The 25,639-nt window shown below is 42.1% G+C and overlaps 1 protein-coding gene across 1 annotated transcript in view; it reads left to right on the top strand.

Moving 5' to 3' along the window:
• LOC143766259 (uncharacterized) overlaps nucleotides 1-25,639 on the top strand; it is a 70,687-nt gene that overhangs the window by 8,477 nt on the left and 36,571 nt on the right. Inside the window, 9 exon segments of the mRNA XM_077253787.1 lie at nucleotides 109-288; nucleotides 370-493; nucleotides 577-671; nucleotides 4,067-4,207; nucleotides 4,331-4,510; nucleotides 4,594-4,717; nucleotides 4,801-4,898; nucleotides 5,097-5,187; nucleotides 8,610-10,032. Of these exon segments, the coding sequence (XP_077109902.1) occupies nucleotides 109-288; nucleotides 370-493; nucleotides 577-671; nucleotides 4,067-4,207; nucleotides 4,331-4,510; nucleotides 4,594-4,717; nucleotides 4,801-4,898; nucleotides 5,097-5,187; nucleotides 8,610-10,032 (2,456 nt within the window).

The following is a 25,639-nucleotide window of genomic DNA, read 5'->3' as shown; positions in this document are numbered from 1 at the left end:
TAAGAGATTCTGATGACGTCGCATTACATCATTCTTATGTATGCAAATAATAGATGGACAGAACTGAGATTTCTAGTGAGATTTATTAATGTGTCTCTCCATAACCAGGATTACACAGTAAGGAAGAAGACCTCTAGTGAGTGCTGTCAGGACCCTGTGTCTGAAGGATGGGAAAACCCCCTGAGCCCAATCACAGGGCCTCCACCTCACCCCCTGATACATGAGGACATCAATGACCAGAAGATCCTAGAACTCACCTACAAGGTGATTGAGCTGCTGACTGGAGAGGTGACTGCTGGGAATGCTGGGACATTGTACAGTAACACTAAAAAGGGATCAGGGGGGTGATGGTATCATTGTATGTCTCAGGTTCCTATAAGATGTCAGGATGTCTCCATCTATTTCTCCTTGGAGGAGTGGGAGTATTTAGAAGGACACAAAGATCTGTACAAGGACGTCTTGATGGAGGTTCCCCAGCCCGTCACATCACCAGGTAATAGACAGGACTAAATAAACACGGTCTACAATTATCTATGTGTAAAGAATGAATTCAGTCCCTGTATGTGTTTCCTCCAGTTCTATCCAGTAAGAGGACAACACCAGAGAGATGTCCCCGTCCTTTTCCACAGGACTGTAAAGAAGAAAATCCCAGTATTCCTCAGGATCATCAGGTAGGTGGAGAGAAGATGACATAAAATTTTCTCTGTGATGTGTAGAAGGCTATGAAGATCGTGATTTTGTCAGGAATCCTCTGCTCACTGTGTCCTAGAGAAGCAGTGTGTGTCAGCTCTGCTGCCCAAAAGATGGCAGGGTCGTGCAGGGTTAGCCCAGCCCAATCAGGGACTGGAACGTGCTGACTATCCCATCCCACTGCCAAGTTGGGATTGGCCAACAGCCCAATCAGGCCAGGTCTTCTGGGATACCCGCAGGTGTCACCTTTCTGAGTAATTGCCTGGCAATTTAGCTGACTGGCAACAGTCATACCATTGCCATTGCCTAGCCCCTTTGTCTTAATTTGCTACTATTTTGGATTTCTGACCTTGGTCTGTGTCCTGTTTTCTCTTTTGTCTTGGCCCTCTGCTTTTAAGGCTTTGTTATTTGACCCCGGACTTCTTGATTCCCCTGCCTCGTGGCTTGTGAGAATTGATGATAGCTAGCGTCACAATTTTATGCATTTGTATTATACACTTGAATGGCCACTTTATAAGAGACACTTACCGTTTCATGATTGTAGGTCCCCTGTCTGGACCCATTACCTTGAAGTTCATCAGAAATTAAAGTAATCAGTTTTCTGTGGCTCAATTTCCCAAGTTAGAATGGGAAAATCAAGCCATCTTGGGGACTTTATCATAGCATTGTCGTTGGTGCTAGTTTTGACAGGGCCAGTATTTTAAAAACTACTCACTGTGTGAGGTTTCTATAAGAATGGTGTAATCACAGAAAATCACATAACGAATGAGGAACCTGTGGACTTAACCATTTTGTCTAGGAGGATGTCAAATTAATTTTGGGGACCAGGCGGTTCACCGTCATGAGAAATTGCAGCTTAATAAAACTATGGTACTTCAACAAATGTTTCCAGTTGCAGATCTCATCATTCCTCAGCACAGATGGGTTATAACAACTGACGATAAGTTCCATGTTTCATTGTTTTCTAAGGGAAACCAACAGACAATACATCAGGGGGGAACAGCTCAAAAATTACTTCACATAGCAGTGAGAAATGTTGCCTGGTCAGATTAATCCAACTTTCTGTTGCACAATACTAATGGGAGGATCAGAATTTGGTACATGTAGCACATACACACGTGGTCAAAATTGTTGGTACCCCTCGTTTAATGACAGAAAAATCCACAATGGTCATAGTAATAACTTGAATCTGACATAAGTAATAATAAATAAAAAAATCTATGAAAATGAAAAAATGAAAGTCAGACATTGCTTTTCAACCATGCTTCCAGAGAATTTTTTAAAAATAAAACTTATGAAATAGGCCTGAACAGAAATGATGGTACCGTTAACTGAATATTTTGTTGCACAACCTTTTGGGGCAATCACTGCAATTAAACGATTCCTGTAACTGTCAATGAGACTTCTGCACCTCTCGACAGGTATTTTTGCCCTCTCCTCAAGAGCAAATTGCTCCAGTTGTCTCGTGTTTGAAGGTTGCCTTTTCCAGACAGCATGTTTCAGCTCTTTGCAAAGAAGCTCAATAGGATTTAGGTCAGGACTCATAGAAGGCCACTTCAGAATAGTCCAATGTTTTCCTCTTAGCCATTCTTGTGTGTTTTTAGCTGTGTGTTTTGGGTCATTATTCTGTTGCAAGACCCATGACCTGCTACTGAGACCAAGCTTTCTGACACTGGGCAGCACTTTTCTCTAGAATCCCTTGATAGTCTTGAGATTTCATTGTACTCTGATATGTACTTGATATGCTTCAGTTTTTCGTCCGTGAACATAGAGCTGATGTGCCTTGCCAAAAAGTTCCATTTTTGTCTTATCTGTCCATAGGACATTCTCCCAGAAGCTTTGTGGCTTGTCAACATGTAGTTTGTCAAATTCCAGTCTGGATTTTTAATGATTTTTTTTCAACAATACTGTCCTCCTCGGTCATCTCCCATGAGGTCCACTTTGGCTCCTACAACAACGGATGGTGCGATCTGACACTGATGTTGCTTGAGCTTGTAGTTCACCTTTAATCTGTTTAGAAGTTTTTCTGGGCTCTTTTGTTACAATTCGTATTATCTGTATCTTTGATTTGTCATCAATTTTCCTCCAGGATGGTTGGCTACAGTCCCATGGATCTTAAATTCCTGAATAGAATTGTCTTTCTAATCTCCTGAGACAACTCTTTCCTTCGCTTCCTCTGGTCCATGTTGAGTGCCAATCTTCTGTTGAGAGTAAAAGCGACAACGTTTCTACTTTGGTTATCATTGCGAGAATAGTAGACACAATCTTCAGTTGACTGGAAATATCCAGATTGGGTCCATCTTAGTTTGCTAATTCCAAGTAAGCGAAGTCCTGTTCTGTCCATTTCAGCTTTGACGATGTTGCGTTAGCCTTGGTTCATGGTTCGTACATTCCAAACTTTATGATTTGACCAAACAATATCCGCATCAAGACGACCTTGCGGCTTTGATCCTGGCCTGTCAAGAACATTGGTCATAGTCAGGTCGACCATCGGCTCTTCCTCAGTAGCTTGTTGAGTGCCTTCCGACCTAGGGGTGCATCTTCCTGCACTATATACAATTAATTTGTTTGTACTCTCCAAAAAGTTTTCTTGACATAATACAGAGGTAGATTGCCAGTCCTTTCTTCCTCACTGAAATAGTATTTATTAATATTTTGTACAGTGTGATTGAACTGTTAAGTACGTAAAACAGATAAAGTTTGAAAACTGCATCAAATATTTGCAGATTTCATTTAAAAAATCACATAGACTTAAATTTACCACTTACCATCAAGTACAATATGTCACGAAAAAAAAACAGTGTGAGAAACACTGGGATATTTAGAAGCATAAAGTAATGCATCTCAGATTTAAAAAATGTGGCCAGCTCAGTAGTAAAATCTAGCTTTGGGAGAAAGGGGTTAAAATAGACTGGAAAATTATATTATTGAAGTGTATTGTACAACCCATCATCAGCTCAAGACTCCTAGAGAGACTAATAAAAACTGCAATTGAAAAAAAAAATAAAGTTCAGATCACTCCTTTTCTTAAAACTGTAATAATTGCCAAAAAAACGAATAAAGTAGTATAATATATATATAACATTAAAAAAATCCAAATGGCAACACTTTTTGGATCCCCCTGGAGTATCTCTACTTCCTGTGGGATCCAGACAAGAATGTCAACCCTTCATGGGCCGAAGCAATGATCCACATAGGCAATGATTGACTGCTTAGAATATCTGTCTTCTTAAAATATTCAACCAATATTAAAATCCATACCAACAGAGAACATATCTACACGGTCAACTCATGTTTCCCATTTTTATATCTAGTCATTGTATTATTTCATGAGATTCTTTATAATGTTACATTGACTCATCTTCTTTCCATTCAGGTTCCTTTAAGATCGGATTCTGTCGTTGGAGATCTATATACCAGAATTTCCCTGATTGAAACATCAAGGATGAACAGGGACAAAATGTCTAAGAGGATATTACACCTCACCCTAGAGATCCTCTTCCGGCTTACTGGAGAGGTGAGAGATTCTGATGACATCACATTACATCATTCTTATCTATGGGAATAATAAATGGCCAGAACTGGAGAGGTGAGGAAATGTCTGTAGTGAAATTTTTTTAATGTGTCCCTCTATAACCAGCATTACACTGTAGTGAAGAAGACTTGTAGTGAGCCTTGTCAGACCCCTGTGTCTGAGGGATGGGGAAGACCCCTGAGCCCAATCACGAGGCCTCTACCTTACCCCCTGATACATGAGGACATCAATGACCAGAAGATCTTAGAACTCACCTACAGGATGACTGAGCTGCTGACTGGAGAGGTGAAACTGCTGGGGATGCTGGGACATTATACAGTAATGCTATGAAGGGATCGGGGGGATGACAGTATCATTGTATGTGTCAGGTTCCTATAAGGAGTCAGGATGTCGCTGTCTATTTCTCCATGGAGGAGTGGGAGTATTTAGAAGGACACAAAGATCTGTACAAGGACATCATGATGGAGGTTCCCCAGCCCCTCACATCACCAGGTAATAGACCGCACTAAATACACACGGAATATAATTATCTGTATGTAAAGAATGAATTCGGTCCCTGTATGTGTTTCCTCCAGTTCTATCCAGTAACCGGACAACACCAGAGAGATGTCCCCGTCCTCTTCTTCCACAGGACTGTAAACAAGAAAATCCCAATGTTCCTCAGGATCATCAGGTAGATGGAGAGAAGGTGTCATGAGATCTCCCCTATGATGTGTAGACGGCTGTGAAGGTCTTGTGCTCAGTCTTGTTTTATCCACCAGTATTATATTTTTTATACTTGTGTAATGAGAACAGTGGAGATGGCAGGATTAGAGCTGATCATAGATGGGACTTCTCCATCTGTCTGTGACTTTTACAATATTTGTTTCAGGGTGAAGATCTGACCCATATTAATACTACAGCGACATATGTGAGTGGTGATAAGCGATGTAAAAAGGAGATTCCTACAGATAACTTCCCAGGTGAGTAGTAACCACTAAATGCAATGGATGCTGTAATTTTACTTTTAATTTTTTTTTTAAATAATTTTTCACACAGTTTATTACATGGAGTTTGCTGACAGATTTGACATGTAAATGCAAAGATTGCACATGTTGAGGTGTCTTACTGCCTCCCTAGACACCAGTCACACAGGTTCCTCAGTGTGTGTGCGCGTTAACCTCTGCAGATATTTTCTTTCTAAGCAGCCCTATTAGATACAACAGGAGTTCTAGACATAATAGACAAAAAAGGATTCAGTCCATGTTTTGAAAACAAATTCCCGTATGTTTCAGACTTTAAGACACATTTTTTTTCCTCCAAAAATATGGAAGAATATGGGGGGGTGAGTCTTATAGTCCAGATGTACCTATCTGGCTGAGGTGGGGAAGTGGCAGCCGCAGAGCAGCGGGGTCACAGGAGCCGTCGGCTGCTGCTTACTCCTGTGTCCGCTGCTAAAGAGAAATGAGTATTCACTGCGTTCCACGACCATGGGCGTGGAAGGCAGTGAATATTCATGTCTATTTAATCGCAGTGAAAGAAGAAAAGCACTACTGTGAAAATATGCACACTACTCCTGAAAATAGTAAAAAATGGTGAGGAATCTTTATTAGCACACAAAATAGCAAGTGAAATTAAAACATAATTAAAAACAATAGTGGGTACAACCACTCCATAGTCCTGATAATATAAACCTGAAGAAAACAGCATATTGCAGTATATATAAACCTACATTAAACAGTATGTCTAGGATCATATAATACTTGATACATTTCAGGTTAAGCAATGCCATAAAAAATGCAATAAATGAAGAAGGAACAGCTCTCTGGTGCAGCCCCCATAACCAATAGGGGGTTATAGAATCTACAGCAGACAAGCTGCAGAAAAAATATATATCTAAAGTTCACTTGTGCCTGCTACTTAAGGCAATGAGTGTTCACTGCTCTCCACTCCCATAGGCGTGGCATGCAGTGAATATTAATTTCCTTTAGTAGCTGCACACATGAAAGCCCAGCAGCTACAGGAAGCCGACGGCTGTGGCTAACACTGTGCCTGCTATTAAAGAGCAATGAATACACACTGCCCTCCATGCCCATAGTCCCAGCGTGGGGAGCAGTGAGTATTTCGGCAGCTGTCCTCGGCTTGTAATCATCGCATGACGTCCCTGCCATGTGCTGGTTACAAGAATAAATCAGCTGCTGGCATCGGAACGAGACTCTGCGAGGGAGCGCCTTGAAAGTAAGAGTAATGGTTTATGGAATTTTTTTGTTTGTTTTTCTGCTGAGGGTTATGCATAACCGGATGAGGATGGAGTCCCTGCATACCAGGATAGGGATGAGGGGGCCATGCATACCAGGATAGGGATCGAGGGGACCATGCATATGAGGATGGGGATGAGGGGATCATATATACCAGGAAAGGGGATATGAAGTACAAATTTGACCTCATTTTTTGCTTCAATTTCTTTTTTTCTTATTTCCTCCTCTAAAACCTAGGTGCATCTTATAGTCTGACAAATACAGTAAATTTTATTATGAATTCTGAAGGAACATTTGTATAAAATCAGTATCGGGTGTATATGACTTGTCCATTCCACTTTCTGTTTACAACAGAGGCACATGTATATTGGTTACATCTGACTGGACATGTCTCATAAGAAATGTTTGTTTTTCACCATAATTGACTTGGCACCTTCATTCTAGCTTGCTGCCTAAGGGTATGTGCACATGTTGAGGATTCATGTGCGGATTTTTCCGCTCAGATTCTGAAAACTCCGCATGCAAAACGCCCTGTGTTTTACCTATGGATTTACCGTGGTTTTTGTGCAGATTTTACATGCGTTTTTCCCACGTGAGGATTCCAATTATGGAACAGGTGTAAAACGCTGCAGAATCCTCACAAAGAATGGACATGGTGCAGAAAATAAACCACAGCTTTTCCGCGTGGTATCATACGCAGCATGTGCACTGCGGATTTGGTTTTCCATAGGTTTACATTGTACTGTACAACGCATGGAAAACTGTTGCGAATCCGCAGCCAAATCCGTAACGTGTGCACAGACCCTAAGTGTGGGGAGGTGGCTGCCAATCAGCATAACGTTATGAGTGATGCTTTGTCTAACAGCAGAGCGGAAGAAGCAGGGACTGCTCTGTTGATATGACGTCACAGTAAGCAGGAGACTTGCCACCTGGGTCCTGTAAGAGCTCTGAGCCTAGATATTGTAGCAGTGCTTAGCCTCATAGGGAATACAAAAGTACCTGATAACCCCTTTGTCACGGATCCCTACTCCGTGGTGTCACTAATTCGTCACGTGTCCGCTCTCAACACGTGACTTGGGGTTGTGCCTCCAAAGGTTAATCTATCTCCCCTCTCTCAGTCCAGCATTCAACCTCTGACCTATGCTGTAATGGGAGCATAAATCACACACCGGCCCAGGCCACACACACCCGCTCGTACACGCTGCCACCACTCATCGAATACATGGGCGACGAGTCCCGGAAATATTAATAATAATATTGTCTACCACTCATAAGGCTCACACACCTTAGGCTATGGATTTTTTTAGAACATTCAAGGTTCAAATTGTTAAAGTTTTATACTTTAATACAAAAAAGGTTCAGTGCTTACAATAAGAAGAAGGTATAAAAATATAACTGGTAGTCTGCTTTCTGCTCCCTGAGGGTAGGATGGATGTAGATTGAATCACATCATCTTCTCAATCTGCCCCCATTATATGAACACGATTCTCTGTATACAGACCGAACTTATAGCTTTGGTCTGGAGGTCAGGTTTCTAGACTGGCCCCTCAGGTTAATATCATAATTGCTGGTCTTTTTGATTGGCCCGCGGCCGCTCTACTCATGAATATATTATTTTCCTCTTGAGACACCCTGTTTAAAAGTTCTCACAAAGATACTATCAGGCCGTAATTAACGTCTCTCTTCCAAGAGCTAGAAGGTGTCAAATGTTCCCTTTCTTCTTGGCTCTAGCTAGACTGAGCTAGGTGAGATTTGGAGACAGAAGTCTACTTGTCTCAGAGAAATACATGTTAACACCTGGGTGCGACCTGCAGCTTTCAAGACAGATGTTACATTATTGCCAGTGACACAATAAATCTATACATAGTCCACTGTATGTATATATGTGTGTGTGTGTGTATATATTTATATATACATACACACACACACACACACACACACACACACACACACACACACGTTTCACCACACCCTTAAGTCAGGTCATATGATTATACAGAAATATGTATTTTTATAAATGTATAGAAATATATACACAGAAATTTGTTAAAATTTATAATAGTATTAAGTATAATGCATTATTTATATTATCATCAATTCAAGGCACTGCTATTGAAAAATGCTGAAATCAGTTTTATTCCTGGCAGATGACTGTACCAGAAGCTCAGAAGCACATCTGAGGATTTCAGATTTGAAAGCAGATGACTGTAATATCACACCAGATACTACTTATGAAGAGCACCCCATTATCCCAGATGTATTTTCAACCATTCACAGCAAAGATCTATTATTTGATCCTTTTCAACAGGTCCGATCCTGTGATTCACCACAGACTGATAAGCAAAATAAAGCTAACAGAAGGGATGCTCAACATCAAAAAGCTCGTAAAGAGAAGAATGTATTTTCATGTTTAGAATGTGGGAAAAAATTCAAGTATAAATCAATTTTAGCTATACATCAGAGAACTCACACAGGGGAGAAGCCATTTTCATGTTCTGAATGTAGCAAATGTTTTAGCATTAAATCAGATCTTGTTAGACATCAGAAAACTCATACTGGGGAGAAACCATTTTCATGTTCTGATTGTGGAAAATATTTTACCTACAAATCACATCTTCTTCAGCATCAAAGAACTCATATGGAAGAGAAGCCATTTTTATGTCCAGAATGTGGAAAAGGTTTTACGTGGAAAGCAGAATTACTTAAACATGTGAGAATTCATACTGGGGAGAAGCCATATTCTTGTTTAGAATGTGGAAAATGTTTTAACCATAAATCTAATCTTCTTACACATCAAATGATTCACACAGGTGAGAAACCATTTGCATGTTCAGAATGTGGGAAATGTTTTAACCATAAATCATATTTTCTGACACATCAAATGATTCACACAGGGGAGAAGCCATTTTTTTGTGTAGAATGTGGGAAATGTTTTAATCGAAAATCATATCTTGTTACACATCAAAGAATTCACACAGGGGAGAAACCATTTTCATGTTCAGAATGCGAAAAATGTTTTACAGCGAAATGCCATCTTGTTAGACACCAAAGAATTCACACTGGGGAGAAGCCATTTTCATGTTCAGAATGTGGGAAATGTTTTAACCGTAAATCATATTTTCTTACACATCAAATGATTCACACAGGGGAGAAACCATTTTTTTGTGTAGAATGTGGGAAATGTTTTAATCGTAAATCATGTCTTCTTATACATCAAAGAATTCATGCAGGAGAGAAACCATTTTCATGTTCAGAATGCGGAAAACATTTTACAGAGAAATGCCATCTTGTTAAACACCTAAGAATTCACACAGGGGAGAAGCCATTTTCTTGTCAAGAATGTGGCGAATGTTTTAACTGTAATTCATATCTTCTTGCACATCAAAAAACTCACACAGGAGAGAAACCATTCAAATGTTCAGAGTGAGGGAAATGTTTTACAGCTAATTCAAGGCTTGTTACTCATCAAAAAAGTCATTCAGGGGTTAATCCGTATTCATGTTCTGATTGTGGTAAATATTTTACCCAGAAATCATCTCATCTTCAACATCAAAAAATTCACACAAGAAAGTAGAAATTTTATTTTTTAAATCCATTAATTGGCAAATTATTCAAGAAAAAATACAAACTCAAGAATATACAAAATAAATATTAATTTTCTGCACTAAATGATAATAAGGAAATAGAGATGAGTGAGTTTCCGAAAACTCAATTTGGGTTTGATTGAATGAAGGACAGGTATGTACGTAAAATCATAATTCATCCACTAATTTTCCCTCTGAAACTTGAGTCATTTTAGAATTTTATACATTTACAGTGCTTGAAAACATATTCATACTTCGTGAACTGTTTCACATTTCATCACGTCCAGATGAGGGTAAAAATGGCAACGATGTCGGGTGCTTCCTCAGAGATAATAGGCAAGGTGGTGTTAGGGCACACGAGATGCGTGTGTTCTCATCTTAATTATCTGCCGCCAAATTGTATATTGCAGGTTTATGGCCAGAAAAATCACAAGACAAAGACAATGAGTCGTGTCTCAAATGAATTCTGGTTTATTGGTTGAAATGTACAATAATTTATAGGAAAAAGAAGGGGCTTTACCACACATTACCTCACTGCCTTATTTCATAATTATTGCTGGTCATTGCTGATGTCTGTCGCCCACATGTCATTGTCTATATTACTCTGGTGGTGAATAAATTAGGTCAAGCTGACATCTTGTCTTCCATGTAGCATGTCGATCTTTGATCAACATGAGGGAGTGGTGACTGGTACACCTTGGTATGGGCATATTCAGTATTATTAATTCTTGATTAGCTCAGTGGATCACACCATCATATCAGAGTCCACTTGGGTGTTGTATAACCTGTTGCCAGGTATGACTAAGAGTGCGTACACACTTTAATTAATATCTGTGATTCTTATACATATTCAGCAAAGCGTCCATTTTGTCTGCAAGATTTTTTTTGTATATCTTCACAATCAAATACATATCCTTAAGGCCGGAGACACACTGGTGCGAGATACGGCCGAGTCTCGCTGGTTAAAAGCAAGCTGTGGCACCGGCACTCCGGAGCGGAGCGTGCAGCTCCATGTATTGCTATGCAGCTGCACGCAACGCTCCGGAGTGCAGGTGCCACAGCTTGCTTTTAACCAGCGAGACTCGGCCGTATCTCGCACCAGTGTGTCTCCGGCCTAACAGTCCCCACTTTGGAGATATGAAAATCAAAATTCTAAACTCGTTGAGCCTATCGATCTGTCCTAGTGCACCGAAGGCTGTTTTCATCAATTATGAGATGACCCATCTCTAGTAGATGGACCCCCTCTTAACGGACTTGTGCAGAAGGAAGGCAGATCCTACTCTCTCCCAATTTGGCATGTGTCAGGCAGACATATTCCGGGGAAGATGGATGTGGCATTCCTCTCATGGTTTCATGGCAGCAACTTTCATCTAGGAGATCATTGAAGTTGGCGTGCATGGTCAACACGGGTGGTTTCCATGGTTTTCAGCATCATTTTCTTAAGGCATGGATCTATGCAGCATAGAATTATGGCTAATACAATTAAAACACATAGGAAGGCTATTGCAAATGTAATGGGTCAATAAGTCCCTTTTATGAAATCCCTAGTGTATTTTGAAAACCGCTGTTGATTCTAGTATAGGTAGTTTATCCATTTTACATTCTTGTTTATCCCAATCATGGGGATGATGGATTCAAATCCAACTGCTATCTTATTTCTGGCTTTAAATTCATCAGGTGCTCCATGTGGGACCCCAATGGCATCTATGTTTCTTAACCAAAATGTACCCATTTTGTCATGATTCCCCTCTCTCCCAAGTTTAGTACTTGAGCCTAGTACATATAACTTCCTGAGGGATTGTCAATGGTGAGGTACAAGGCTATTTATCCCTGCATGGGGCAATGAGTGTCGGGGATGGAGAGTATTAAACCCGAAAGGCCCCTCTGGCCCCTAAAAGGGGCTTTGGTCAAGGTCATGCGGGTTAATAGGCTGGTTCCCCATTTGTCTCTGCATTGCAGGGCTTGGACAGGTTGATATCCCCAGTCACTTTCACCAGTGTGCCACCCAACAATTGACCAATCCTCACAGTTTGAACTTCCCCTGTTTCAGCAGTGGTGTATATCTTCACAATCAAATACATATCCTGAACAGTGGTAAAGAAGTCAGATTTATTCAGTTGTGAATTTGTGATACACCAATACAATGTACAAATGTTTTCTGATTTATATTTTTAGAGTAAATAGACAGCTACTTATAATTTCTTTACATTTCACAAATACTTGACACTTAGTGTTGGTATATCACATAAAATGAACAAATGTGGAAAAGTTTATAGGGTATATATACTATTTCAAGGCATTGTCCATTGAGTATTTTCTGATTTGTTCTAAAAAAATATTTAAGCCTGCACTTTATATGTTTTGTTGCTCTTCCTTGTACTTTTTGTAACTCCAGGGCAGTCTATGAACTGGTGCCCAGAACTGAAATCTGTATTCCAGATGAAGTCCTCTCTAGTCTTCGTTCCAGGTGCACTAACAGGTTGGCATTACATTAATTTGGTTGTACAAACCAGTGTTATGGCTATCACTCCAAAGTGTCCCAGGAGAAAATGTTTCTACACGATAATGCCAGACTGCAGGTTGCTCTCCCATCACACTCATCTGGGACGTCATTGGTCGGCAATTGCAAAGGGAGCTGCCAGCAGTGGATCTTTATGATTTGCCTAAGTGCATTCAGCACAACAGAATATTCCTTATTCATTGCAGACAAGGATGTAAGTGCTGGGACATGTGCACGTGCCACTCTATCCATACTAAAGAATTTGAGATGTTTTTAATTTTTTTTCCATTATTTGCAGATCAGTAACCTATCTATCCAGAGTTCCACTATGTTTTCTTCTTGGAGTTGTTATTTGAATGTTGATGAGTGTAGATTTTGATGTACAAAAAATGTTTCTAAAAGATGTAAAAACAAACCATTGTATTTGTACTGTATCACGCACGCGCAGGGAGTGATGTGGCGCGGCATCGTTGGTGAATGGCACCAGTTTGAAAAGACATTGGAACGCAGATGGATCACACGTGCTCAGTGGGAAACCGGTATTAATGTAACTCCACAGTGCTCATAAGTGACCTCATCCCATAAGTGACAATGGAACATATTTGCGCTCCAAATGAAAGGTGCATGCGCCCGATGAAGCCCTGCCTATAAGGCCAACTTTATCAACAGTCTGGAAAACCCAAGGGCGCTCCAGTCATTGGTGTATGCATAGTCGCCGGTGAAGGCCATAGTAAAATAAAGAGCTCTGGAATAATACAGTCTATATTCATTAGAACCAAGAACGCAATACAGTTGGATACAATATAGCATATGTTATCTATATACACTCACTGGCCACTTTATTAGGTACACCATGCTAGTAACGGGTTGGACCCCCTTTTGCCTTCAGAACTGCCTCAATTCTTCGTGGCATAGATTCAACAAGGTGCTGGAAGCATTCCTCAGAGATTTTGGTCCATATTGACATGATGGCATCACACAGTTGCCGCAGATTTGTCGGCTGCACATCCCAAAGATGCTCCATACAAGGCAGGATGGATCCATGCTTTCATGTTGTTTACGCCAAATTCTGACCCTACCATCCGAATGTCGCAGCAGAAATCGAGACTCATCAGACCAAGCAACGTTTTTCCAATCTTCTACTGTCCAATTTCGATTAGCTTGTACAAATTGTAGCCTCAGTTTCCTGTTCTTAGCTGAAAGGAGTGGTACCCGGTGTGGTCTTCTGCTGCTGTAGCCCATCTGCCTCAAAGTTCGACGCACTGTGCGTTCAGAGATGCTCTTAGGCCTACCTTGGTTGTAACGGGTGGCGATTTGAGTCACTGTTGCCTTTCTATCAGCTCGAACCAGTCTGCCCATTCTCCTCTGACCTCTGGCATCAACAAGGCATTTCCGCCCACAGAACTGCCGCTCACTGGATTTTTTTTCTTTTTCGGACCATTCTCTGTAAACCCTAGAGATGGTTGTGCGTGAAAATCCCAGTAGATCAGCAGTTTCTGAAATACTCAGACCAGCCCTTCTGGCACCAACAACCATGCCACGTTCAAAGGCACTCAAATCACCTTTCTTCCCCATACTGATGCTCGGTTTGAACTGCAGGAGATTGTCTTGACCATGTCTACATGCCTAAATGCACTGAGTTGCCGCCATGTGATTGGCTGATTAGAAATTAAGTGTTAACAAGAAGTTGGACAGGTGTACCTAATAAAGTGGCCAGTGAGTGTATATAATTGTCTAAGGGTTTTTCTGTCTGTCCTGGAAATCCCGCGTCTCTGGTCGAGGCCGCCTGGGCCTCGACCAATCAGCGACGAACACAGTATCGACGTAGAAATCCCGCGTCTCTGATTTGTCGAGGCCGCCAGGCCTCGACCAATCAGCGACGGGCACAGTATCGACGTAGATGTCATAATGGTTGCCATGGCGACGATGATGTCATAAAGGTTGCCTCGACCAATCAGCGACGGGCACAGTCTGCCGCGAATTCTGGAATCATCATTGTCCATATACTACAGGGACATGCATATTCTAGAATACCCGATGCGTTAGAATCAGGCCACAATCTAGTCTACTATATAATTGTCTATGGGTCACTTCTGTCTGTCTGTCCTTCTGTCTGTCTTTCTGTCACGGATATTCATTGGTCGCGGCCTCTGTCATGGAATTCAAGTCGCTGATTGGTCGTGGCAAAACGCCCACGACCATTGCCACGACCAATCAGTGACGCGCACAGTCCGGAAGAAAAATGTCCACTCCTTACTCCCCGCACTCAGTGCCCGGCTCCCGCATACACCCCTCCGGTCAGCGCTCACACAGGGTTAATGCCGGCGGTAACGGACCGCGTTATGCCGCGGGTTACCGCCGCTTTTAACCCTGTGTGACCAAGTTTTTACTATTGACGCAGCCTATGCAGCGTCAATAGTAAAAACATCTAATGTTAAAAATAATAAAAAAATAAAAAATCGTTATATACTCACCTTTCCCGCTCCTCGCGATGCTGCGGCCGGTCCATGCAAGTGGCACGTTCCGGTGGCAAGGATGGTCTGGGAGAAGGACCTGCCATGAAGTCACGGTCATGTGACCGCGACGTCATCACAGGTCCTGGACGAGAAGGACCTGCCATGATGTCGCGGTCCTGTGACCGCGACGTCATCACACCCTGGGACCGGATGCCAGGAGCAGGTGAGTATTTAATATTCACCTGTCCACGTTCCGGGTGCTGCTCCATCTTCCCGTCCTCTTGCACTGACTGTGCAGGTCAGAGGGCGCGATGACGTGTTAGTGTGCGCACCGCCCTCTGCCTGAACAGTCAGTGCAGAGAGACGGGACGCTGAGGAGCAGCGACGAGAGGTGAGTATGTGATTTTTTTTATTGCAGCAGCAGCATTACATGTGGCACAATGCTGTATGGGGAATCTATGGGGCCATAAAGAACTGCATGGAGCAATATATGGGGCGTCTATGAGGCCATAACTGCATGGAGCATTATACTACGTGACTGGGCAATATACTACGTGGCTGGGCAATATACTACGTGACTGGGCAATATACTACGTGACTGGGCATTATACTACGTGGCTGGGCAATATACTACGTGGACATGCATATACTAGAATACCCGATGCGTTAGAATCGGGCCACCATCTAGTATGATAATAACAGAAAATGGTACGAAGCCATTTATCAGGCTTCAACAAACTAAGGGATAAAGTGCCTATTTGGGGTCTTATACCCCATGTCTCTTTTTTGTCTAAACTATTACAAGAAGCTTTTTTATTTTGATTGATATTGGTTGTAGTTTTGGGGATAGGACGCAAACGAGTATATCTTGATGTTATTTGTCAATTTTTCAGAAATTTTAATGAGAAACTAATAAAGGAAATGTTTTATGTAGTGTTAATTCTGTGAAATAACTGATTTATTCAATAGGTAATTTTACTAATAACATAGTTCCTTTACGGAAAAAGATTTAGCGGCCTCTCACTCTTCAGTTTCTGCACGTAGTTCAGAAAATGCTCACTTAAGCCCATACCAAACGTCTTTCTGCAGTAAAGGCTACTAAGTATGGGGTTGCCTTTCTCAAATCCCTAACGTTACTATCAAAAATGCACAGTATCGCTATGTGCACATGTTGCAGATTTGTGTGCAGATTTTTCAGCTCAGTTTCTGAAAAATCCTCAGGTTTTACCTGCGTTTTACCTGCAGATTACCCACGGATTTACAGCGGATTTCTAGCATTTTTGTGCAGATTTCACCTGCGTTTTACACCTGCGGATTCCTATAAAGGAACAGATGTATAGCGCTGCGGAATCCACACAAAGAATTGACATGCTGCAGAAAATACAATGCAGCGTTTCCGCGCTGTATTTTCCGCACCATGTGCACAGCGGATTTGGTTTTCCATAGGTTTACATGGTACTGTAAACCTGATGGAAAACTGCTGCGAATCCGCAGTGGCCAATCCCCTGCAGATCTGCAGGCAAATCCGCAATGTGTGCACATAGCCTAATACTGAACATCTATACATACCCTTAAAGTGAACCTGACCGCTGATACTTGCTGTGTGACTCATGGGCAGCACATATCTGGTATTGGCTGTACGATCTAAGCCAGGTATGTTTGTCTCTGAAACGCTGCGGCATCACAGAGAAAAACATGTCTGACTTCTCCCCTCCTGCTTCCAGTGACTGGTGTGTCTCTGTACTCGCACGCAGGAAGAAACTTGTCCCTCAGTGGGAGCGGATGGGGAGAAGCCTCCAGGGACCCACCTGTCTGACTAGTCACCCATGTGGCCTTGGTTCTCAGCAGATTTTAAAGTGTGTTTTCCTGAAACATAGCAGCATTTCAGAGTCAAACATACCTTTCTGGAATTATACAGCCACTGTCTGATACATGCGACCTGTGGAACGAGCAGCATGCATCAGCCATCAGATTCACTTTAAGATCCCATAGGTGACATTTATGTCACATGATTGACTATTATCCTTATCCCTTTGAGGAGAACTATAACTCCCAGCATGTACAGAAGCTCCTATGGCATGCTGGGAGTTCTAGTTCACCACAAGAGTGGTGATTTTCTCTTGAGTTAGGATATGTTTCCACGGTCAGTAAATGCTGTGAATTGAACGCTGTGTCCAGCCGCAGCATCCAACCCGCAGCGTAAAGATGTTACAGCATAGTGGATGGGATTTTATGAGATCCCATCTCCACTATGCATGCAGGGACACCTGCAGCTTCCCTGCGTATACACACATGCAGTGTGTCTTTCTAGACCGCAGCATGTCTATTCATCTAGGCGGAGACGCTTTGTCTCTGCCAGATAAATATCACATTCCAGTGAACACATGCAGAATCACCACACGTACAAAAGCTGGCAGTGCTTACGACGGAGCGGGTATGTGCTGCGTCCAGAGCACTGCCAATACTGACCGTGGAAATATAGCCTTAGTGGCATTGGAGCAGAGTGGACACAGCTTTTTTTTTTTCTTAATTCTATTAATGCTTGCCTTTTAGCAGCTTCTTTTTTCCTAAGTACAACTCCGGGGCTTCCTGGGCTTCTGCTCAGGACACTCACGTTAAGGTTATCAGCAGCTTCTAAATCTTTTCTGTCCCACTCCTTGCTGCTTTGCTGGACGGACACAGTGGACAGGAGGAAGTGGGCGGTCTGATGTCGTGATCACCAGCTGCAGTAAGTGGCAGGGTCCGGGCAGCACAGCAGAGCAGAGCGCGCCTCCCCCTCCCTCCTGCCTGTCTCTATATTACCTCACTGCAGCTGGTGTGATCAGGACACCAGACGGCAGCTGCAAACTTCATCCCATACAGCGGCAGTGATTTTAACAGTAGCGTGCTGCTGGCTGCAGAAGCTGACAGCATGAAGGAGCTATTAATAGATCGAGCGGCCCACTACACTACACTTCAGTACTAGTACAGCGGCACGATCGCGCGGGGGTGTCGGCTGTATATGACAGCTGACATACAGGGGCATCGCCCCTTCAGTGAACACCGCAAAAAAAAAATGAGGCAAAAAGCAACGCTTTATCATAACGGCAAACAAAAAGTGGAATAACACGTGATCAAAAAGACGGATATGAATAAACATGGTACAGCTGAAAACGTCATCTTGTCCATCAAAAAAAAAGCCACCATACAGCATCATCAGCAGAAAAATAAAAAAATTATAGCTCTCAGAATAAAGCGATGCAAAAACAATTATTTTTTATATTAATAGTTTTTATTGTGTAAAAACGCCAAAACAAAAAAAAATGATATAAATGAGGTATAGCTTTAATCCTACTGACCCATAGAATAAAGCTGCTTTATCAAATTTACCACACGTGGAATGGAATAAATGCCCCCCTAAAAGAAATTCAGGAATTGCTAGTTTTTGTTCATTCTGCCTCCCAAAAATCGGAATAAAAAGCGATCAAAAAATGTCATGTGCCCCAAAATGGTACCAATAAAAACGTCAACTCGTCCCGCAAAAAACAAGACCTCACATAACTCTGTGGGCCAAAATATGGATAAATTATAGCTCTCAAAATGTGGTGATGCAGAAACTATTTTCTGCAATAAAAAGCGTCTTTTAGTGTGTGACGGCTGCCAATCATAAAGATCCACCAAAAAAATGATATAAAAGTAAATCAACCATTAGGGTTAGGGTTGGGGCTAAAGTTAGGGTTGGGGTTAGGGTTAAGGTTGGGGCTAAAGTTAGGGTTAGGGTTGGGGATAAAGTTAAGGTTTGGATTACATTTACGGATGGGATTAGGGTTGGGATTAGGGTTAGGGGTGTGGTTAGGGTTATGGTGGGGATTAGGGTTAGGGGTGTGTTTGAGTTAGGGTTTCAGTTAGAATTGGGGAGTTTCCACTGTTTAGGCACATCAGCAGCTCTCCAAATGCGACATGGCGTCCGATCTCAATTCCAGCCAATTCTGCGTTGAAAAACTAAAACAGTGCTCCTTCCCTTCCGAGCTCTCCCATGCGCCCAAACAGGAGTTTACGATACGATACGATACACTTTATTGATCCCGTGGGAAATTATGGTATCACAGCAGCACAACTTAAATCATAAAAATCATAAATGAATTACTTAATTGACATGACAGTGGAGTTGACAGAAGAACATTATACATTAGAATAGGACACACAACGAGTGAACTGAAATGTAGAGAAATAAAGTAGACATTCACCTTGATGATTTAACCCTAATGTTATTGTTGTACATTCCCATAGCAGTTGGCACAGACGATTTCCTATATTTTTCCTTCTTACACCTCAGAAGTATTAGCCGGTTACTGAAAGTGCTCTTCTGTCTCATGAATAGCTCATATAATGGATGTGCATTATTGTTCATAATTGCCCTACACTTTCTCAGAGTTCTTCTCTCCACTACCTACTCAAAAGAGTTCAGATTGCAGCCCACAACAGAACTTGCCTTCTTGATAATCTTATTCAGCTTATTAGCATCAGAGGCCCGCACACTACTACCCCAGCATATGATTGCAAAAAAGATGGCACTTGCCACTACAGACTGGTAGTGGCAAGTGCCACTACCAGGTAGACCCCAACATATGGAGTATCGGCGTACTCAGGACAAATTGGACAACAATTTTGGGGTCCAATTTCTCCTGTTACCCTTGGGAAAATACAAAACTGGGGGCTAAAAAATAATTTTTGTGGAAAAAAAAGATTTTTTATTTTCATGGCTCTGCATTATAAACTGTAGTGAAACACTTGGGCGTTCAAAGTTCTCACAACACATCTAGATAAGATCCTTGAGGGGGTCTAGTTTCCAGTATGGGAGTATGGGGTCACTTGTGGGGGCTTCTACTGTTTAGGTACATCAGGGGCTCTGCAAATGCAACGTGACGCCTGCAGACCAATCCATCTAAGTCTGCATTCCAAACGGCACTCCTTCCCTTTCGAGCTCTGCCGTGCGCCCAATCAGTGGTTCCCCCCACACATGGGGTATCAGCGTACTCAGGACAAATTGGACAACAACTTTTGGGGTCCAATTTGTCCTGTTACCCTTGGGAAAAAATTGCGGGCTAATAGATCATTTTGTGGAAAGAAAAAATGATATTTTAATTTTCACGGCTCTGCATTCTAAACGTTAGTGAAACAATTGGGGGTTAAAAGTGCTCACCACACATCTAGATAAGTTCCTTAGGGGGTCTTCTTTCCAAAATGGGGTCACTTGTGGGGGGTTTCCACTGTTTAGGCACATCACGGGCTCTCCAAACGCGACATTGGTTCCGATCTCAATTCCAGCCAATTTTGCATTGAAAAGTCAAACGGCGCTCCTTCCCTTCCGAGCTCTGCCATGCGCTCAAACAGTGGTTTACCCCCACACACAGGGTATCAGCATACTCAGAACAAATTGCACAACAACTTTTTGGGTCCAATTTGTCCTGTTACCCATGGGAAAATAAAAAATTGGGGGCGAAAATATCATTTTTTGTGAAAAAAATATGATTTTTTTACGGCTCTACATTATAAACTTCTGTGAAGACCTTGGAGGTTCAAAGTGCTCACCACACATCTAGATTAATTCCTTAGGGGGTCTACTTTCCAAAATGGTGTCACTTGTGGGGGGGTTTCCACTGATTAGGCACATCAGAGGCTCTCCAAACGCGACATGGTGTCTGATCTCAATTCCAGCAAATTTTACATTATAAAGTCAAATGGCGCTCCTTTCCTTCCGAGCTCTGCCATGCGTCCAAACAGTGGTTTACCCCCATATATGGGGTATCGGCGTACTCGGGACAAATTGCACAATTTGTGGTCCAATTTCTCCTGCCACCCTTGGTAAAATAAAACAAATTTGATCTGAATTAAAAATTTTGTGAAAAAAAGTTAAATGTTCAATTTTTTTTTAACATTCAAAAAATTCCTGTGAAGCACCTGAAGGGTTAATAAACTTTTTGAATGTGGTTTTGAGTACCTTGAGTGGTGCAGTTTTTAGAATGGTGTCACTTTTGGGCATTTTCTGTCATATAGACCCCTCAAAGTCACTTCAAGTGTAAGGTTGTCCCTGAAAAAAATGGTTTTGCAAATTTTGTTGTAAAAATGAGAAATCTCTGGTCAATTTTTAACCCTTATAACTTCCTAACAAAAAAATTATGTTTCCTAAATTGTTCTAATGTAAAGCAGACATGTGGGTACTGTTATTTATTAACTATATTGTATGATATGACTCTCTAATTTAAGGGCATAAAAACTAAAAGTTAAAAAATTGCAACATTTTCAAAATTTTCGCCAAATTTCCATTTTTTTCACAAATAAACGCAAGTCAAATCAAATAAATTTTACCACTATCATAAAGTACAATATGTCACGAGAAAATAATCTCAGAATCACCAGGATCCGTTGAAGCGTTTCAGAGTTATGACCTCATAAAGTGACAGTGGTCAGAATTGAAAAAAACGGTCTGGTCAGGAAGTTGAAAACAGGCTTCGGGGTGAAGAGGTTAAATAAAGAAATAATAAATATTTTTCCAATAAATACATTTATTTATGTAAATAAAAAAAACTGTAAAAGTAAACATATATGGTATTGCCACGTCCCTAACGACCCACTCTATAAAACGGTCCCACTAGTTAACCGCTTCAGTGAACACCGTAAAAAAAGGCAAAAAACAATGCTTTATCATCATACCGCCAAACAAAAAGTGCAATAAAATGCGATAAAAAAGACAGATGTAAAAAAAATGCTACCGCTGAAAACGTCATCTTGTCCCTCAAAAAACAAGCTGCCATACAGCTCCATGAGCAGAAAAATAAAAAAGTTATAGCTCCCAGAATAAAGCGATGCAAAAATTATTTTTTCTATAAAATAGTTTTTATTGTGTATAAGTAACAAAACATAAAAAACATACAAATGAGGTATTGCTGTAATCGTACTGATCTGAAGAATAAAGCTGCCTTACCAATTTTACCACACACGGAACTGTATAAAATAAAAAGACAAAGAACAATTCCTGAATTGCTGTTTTTTTTTCATTCTCTCTCCCAAAAATCAGAATAGAAAGCGAGCAAAAAATGTCTTGTGCCTGAAAATGGTAATAATAAAAATGTCAACTTGTCCCGCAGAAAACAAGCCCTCACATGACTCTTTCGAAATATAAAAATATTATAGCTCTCAAAATATGGTGATGCAAAAACTAGTTTTCACAATAAAAAGCTTCTTTTAGTGTGTGACAGCAGACAAACATAAAAACCCGATATAAATCTGGTATTGCTGTAGTCGCACCGACCCAAAGAATAAAGTCGCCAAATCACTTATACCACATGAGGAATGGCCTAAAAAATAAATAAAACCAATTCTTCACATGCTGTTGATTTTTTTCTCTCTACCTCCAAAGATCTCAGTAAGGCACGGCAGACATTTATCCTGTGATTTGTGCTGAGCGCTTACACCAGAGTTTCTGTGTAAGGCCGGGATCACACACAGCGAGATACGGCCGAGTCTCGCAGGTGAAAACCCAGCTCTGGCGCCGGCAGTCTGGAGCGGAGCGTGCAGCCGCACAGCAATACATGGAGCCGCACGCTCCGCTCCAGAGTGCCGGCACCAGAGCTCAGTTTTCACCTGCGAGACTCGGCCGTATCTCACATATGTGTGATCCCAGCCTTAATCTCTGAAATACCTGATTCAGACAAAACCTCAGGAGCAAGATTCCCTATAATGAGGCAGATGGAGGCTCTGTGGACGCCATCTGACCTGTGATCCAGCAGTGTCGGTCTTTTAAGGATTGCATAAAAGTGCCAGTGGCCACAGTTTTGTGCACTTCTGCAAAGAAGGACACCGCTGAACAGAGGCCAGACAGAGTCCAGAGTAATTCTGCTGCCTCATTATGGTGAATGGATCCCTCGGGCGTTTTATCTGTCACTTCACTCAGAGATTTAGATGGAAACCCCAAACTAAGTGGTCAGTGTAGATCGCCGGATAAATGTGATCCCAAATGTTATGTAAAATGTTCCCAATGAAAGCTTCAACTCAGTCCACAAAAAGCAAGTCCCCACTTAGGTCTATCATCTGTTAATGGAAATATAGGGGGCTTCCACGTTACTAGTAGTACAAACGCCCGAAAAGCAAAATGGTTCCTCGCCCTTAAAAAGAAATTCAGCAAAATCCAAATGCCCCCTCCCTTCTGAGCCCCAGTGTACCTTAGGGCTCTTTCACACGTCAGTGTCTCCGGTACGTGTAGTGACAGTTTTCTCACGTACCGGAGACACTGACACACGTAGACCCATTCAAATCAATGGGTCTATGCACATGTGCGTGTTTTCACACGGACCGTATGTCCGTGCTGAAAACACGTCGACATGTCCGTTTTCCACCGGCAGCACGGACCACAATACGGACAGCACACGTGCACACGGAGAACAGTGTGCACCCTCCTCCGTGTGCACGTAGCGCCCGCAGGAGAGACAGCGCTACACTAAGCGCTGTCCCCCCCGCGTGTGGTGCTGAAGGCGGAATTCATCTCTTCTTCCCCGCCGGAGAGAAGAGATGAAAGATCTTTTTTTTTTTTTCTGGGGGGGGGGGGTGAAAAATAAAGTTTGCATGTGCCCCCGCGTCCCCCCCCCCCAGTGCGCCGCCTGGCCTCTTGCCGCAGAAATACTCACCCGGCTCCTGCGATGTCTCCTGTGTCCTCTCCGCGCTGCCAGCTTCTCCTGTGTGAGCGGTCACGTGGGACCGCTCATTACAGTCAGGGATTATTCACTGACTGTAACCACGTGACCGCTCACACAGGAGAAGCTGGCTGCGCGGAGAGGACACAGGAGACATCGCAGGAGCCGGGTGAGTATTTCTGCGGCAAGAGGCCAGGCGGCGCACTGGGGGGGGGGGGGGGGACGCGGGGGCACATGCAAACTTTATTTTTCACCCCCCCCCCCCAGAAAAAAAAAAAAAAAAAAGATCTTTCATCTCTTCTCTCCGGCGGGGAAGAAGAGATGAATTCTGCCTTCAGCACCACATGCGGGGGGGACAGCGCTTAGTGTAGCGCTGTCTCTCCTGCACGGTCCGTGTGGTCCTCAGGGGGCACACGGGCGGCACACAGATGCCGCACGTATGTGCCACTTGAGCACACGGACATACGGACACGGATATCTCCGGTACCGGTTTTTCCCGGTACCGGAAATATCAGGACGTGTGAAAGAGCCCTTAGTGCCCACATGTTTTGCATTTCTGTAGTGATGAGAGCCCACATAAGTTTCAGGTGCGTGTCTCCAGAAGCAAAGGCTGGGCATAATGTATTGGTGACTGCAACGTACTGGTCACTACAGTGTACTGGTCACTACCATGGCAGTTTGCAATTTTCACTCAGCAACATCGATTGCTGCTTGTTTCTGGAAACACCCATGGAGTAAAAATTGTCACTACATCTGTAGTTAAATTGCCAAAGGGTTATAATTTCCAAAATGTGGCGACTTGAGGGGGATTCTGCTTTTCTATCACTTAGGGGCTCTTTATATAGAATCTGCAAACTTGTCTAGGAAAATCTGGGCTCCAGGAGGCAAATATCGCTTCCTCCCTCCCGACTCACTCCGTATGGCAAAGTAGTACTGTACAGCCACATATGGGGTATTTCTACATTCAGCAGAAATTGTGGGACAAATTCTGGTGCCATTTTTACCCATTTCTCAGTGTGAAAACTTAAAACTTGGGGCTAACACACAATCTTGGTGGTAAAAATGTAAATTATTTTTTCTCCACTTCCCTGGTATAAAAGTATTTGACACATCTGTAGTGTCAATATGATAACTGCACCCCTAGATGAATTAATTGAGAGGTTTAATTGGTAAAATGGGGTCACTTATTTGGGGATCTGCTGTGTTTGCACCTCACGGGCTCTCCCAGTGTAACATGACACCCTTAAACAAGTGCAGCAAAATCTGCACTGTAAAAGTTGTTTTCGACCACATATGGGGTATCGGTGAACTCAGGAGAAATTGCACAACAAAATGCATTGTCCATTTTATCCTGTTGCCCTTGCGAAAGTGAAAAAAAATAGGTTTGAAGGAATTTTTTTGCAACAGAAAAGTAAATATTTATTTTTTCATTCCACATTCCAAAAATTCCTGTGAAGCACCTGAAGGGTTAATAAACTTCTTGAATGTGGTTTTGAGCACCTTGAGGGATGTAGTTTTTAGAATGGTGTCATTTTTTTGGTATTTTCTGTGATATAGGCTACTCAAAGTGACTTCAAATGTGATGTGGTTCCCCAAAAAAATGGTTCTGCAAATTTTGTTGTAAGGCCGGCCTCACACTTGGCGTAAGACAATACGCCACGTATTATACGTCCGTACTACGGCCGTAATACAGAGAAATGTTCCCAAAATATTGATCCGTAGTCAGGGTGTTTCAGCGTATTTTGCGCATGGCATCCTCCGTATGTAATCCGTATGGCATCCGTACTGCGAGATTTTCGCGCAGGCTTGCAAAACCGACATCTAATGGATTTATGTGCTCAAATGTTCGGGAAAACATATATACAGTATATATATATATATATATATATATATATATGTATATATATATATGTCATTGAGACACATATATATATATTCTGTATTTAGATTTCATTCAGCGCGATATCT

This window comes from Ranitomeya variabilis, chromosome 4 (assembly GCF_051348905.1).
Source record: "Ranitomeya variabilis isolate aRanVar5 chromosome 4, aRanVar5.hap1, whole genome shotgun sequence".
NCBI lineage: Eukaryota > Metazoa > Chordata > Amphibia > Anura > Dendrobatidae > Ranitomeya > Ranitomeya variabilis.
This window is presented reverse-complemented; position numbering and strand designations above follow the sequence as displayed.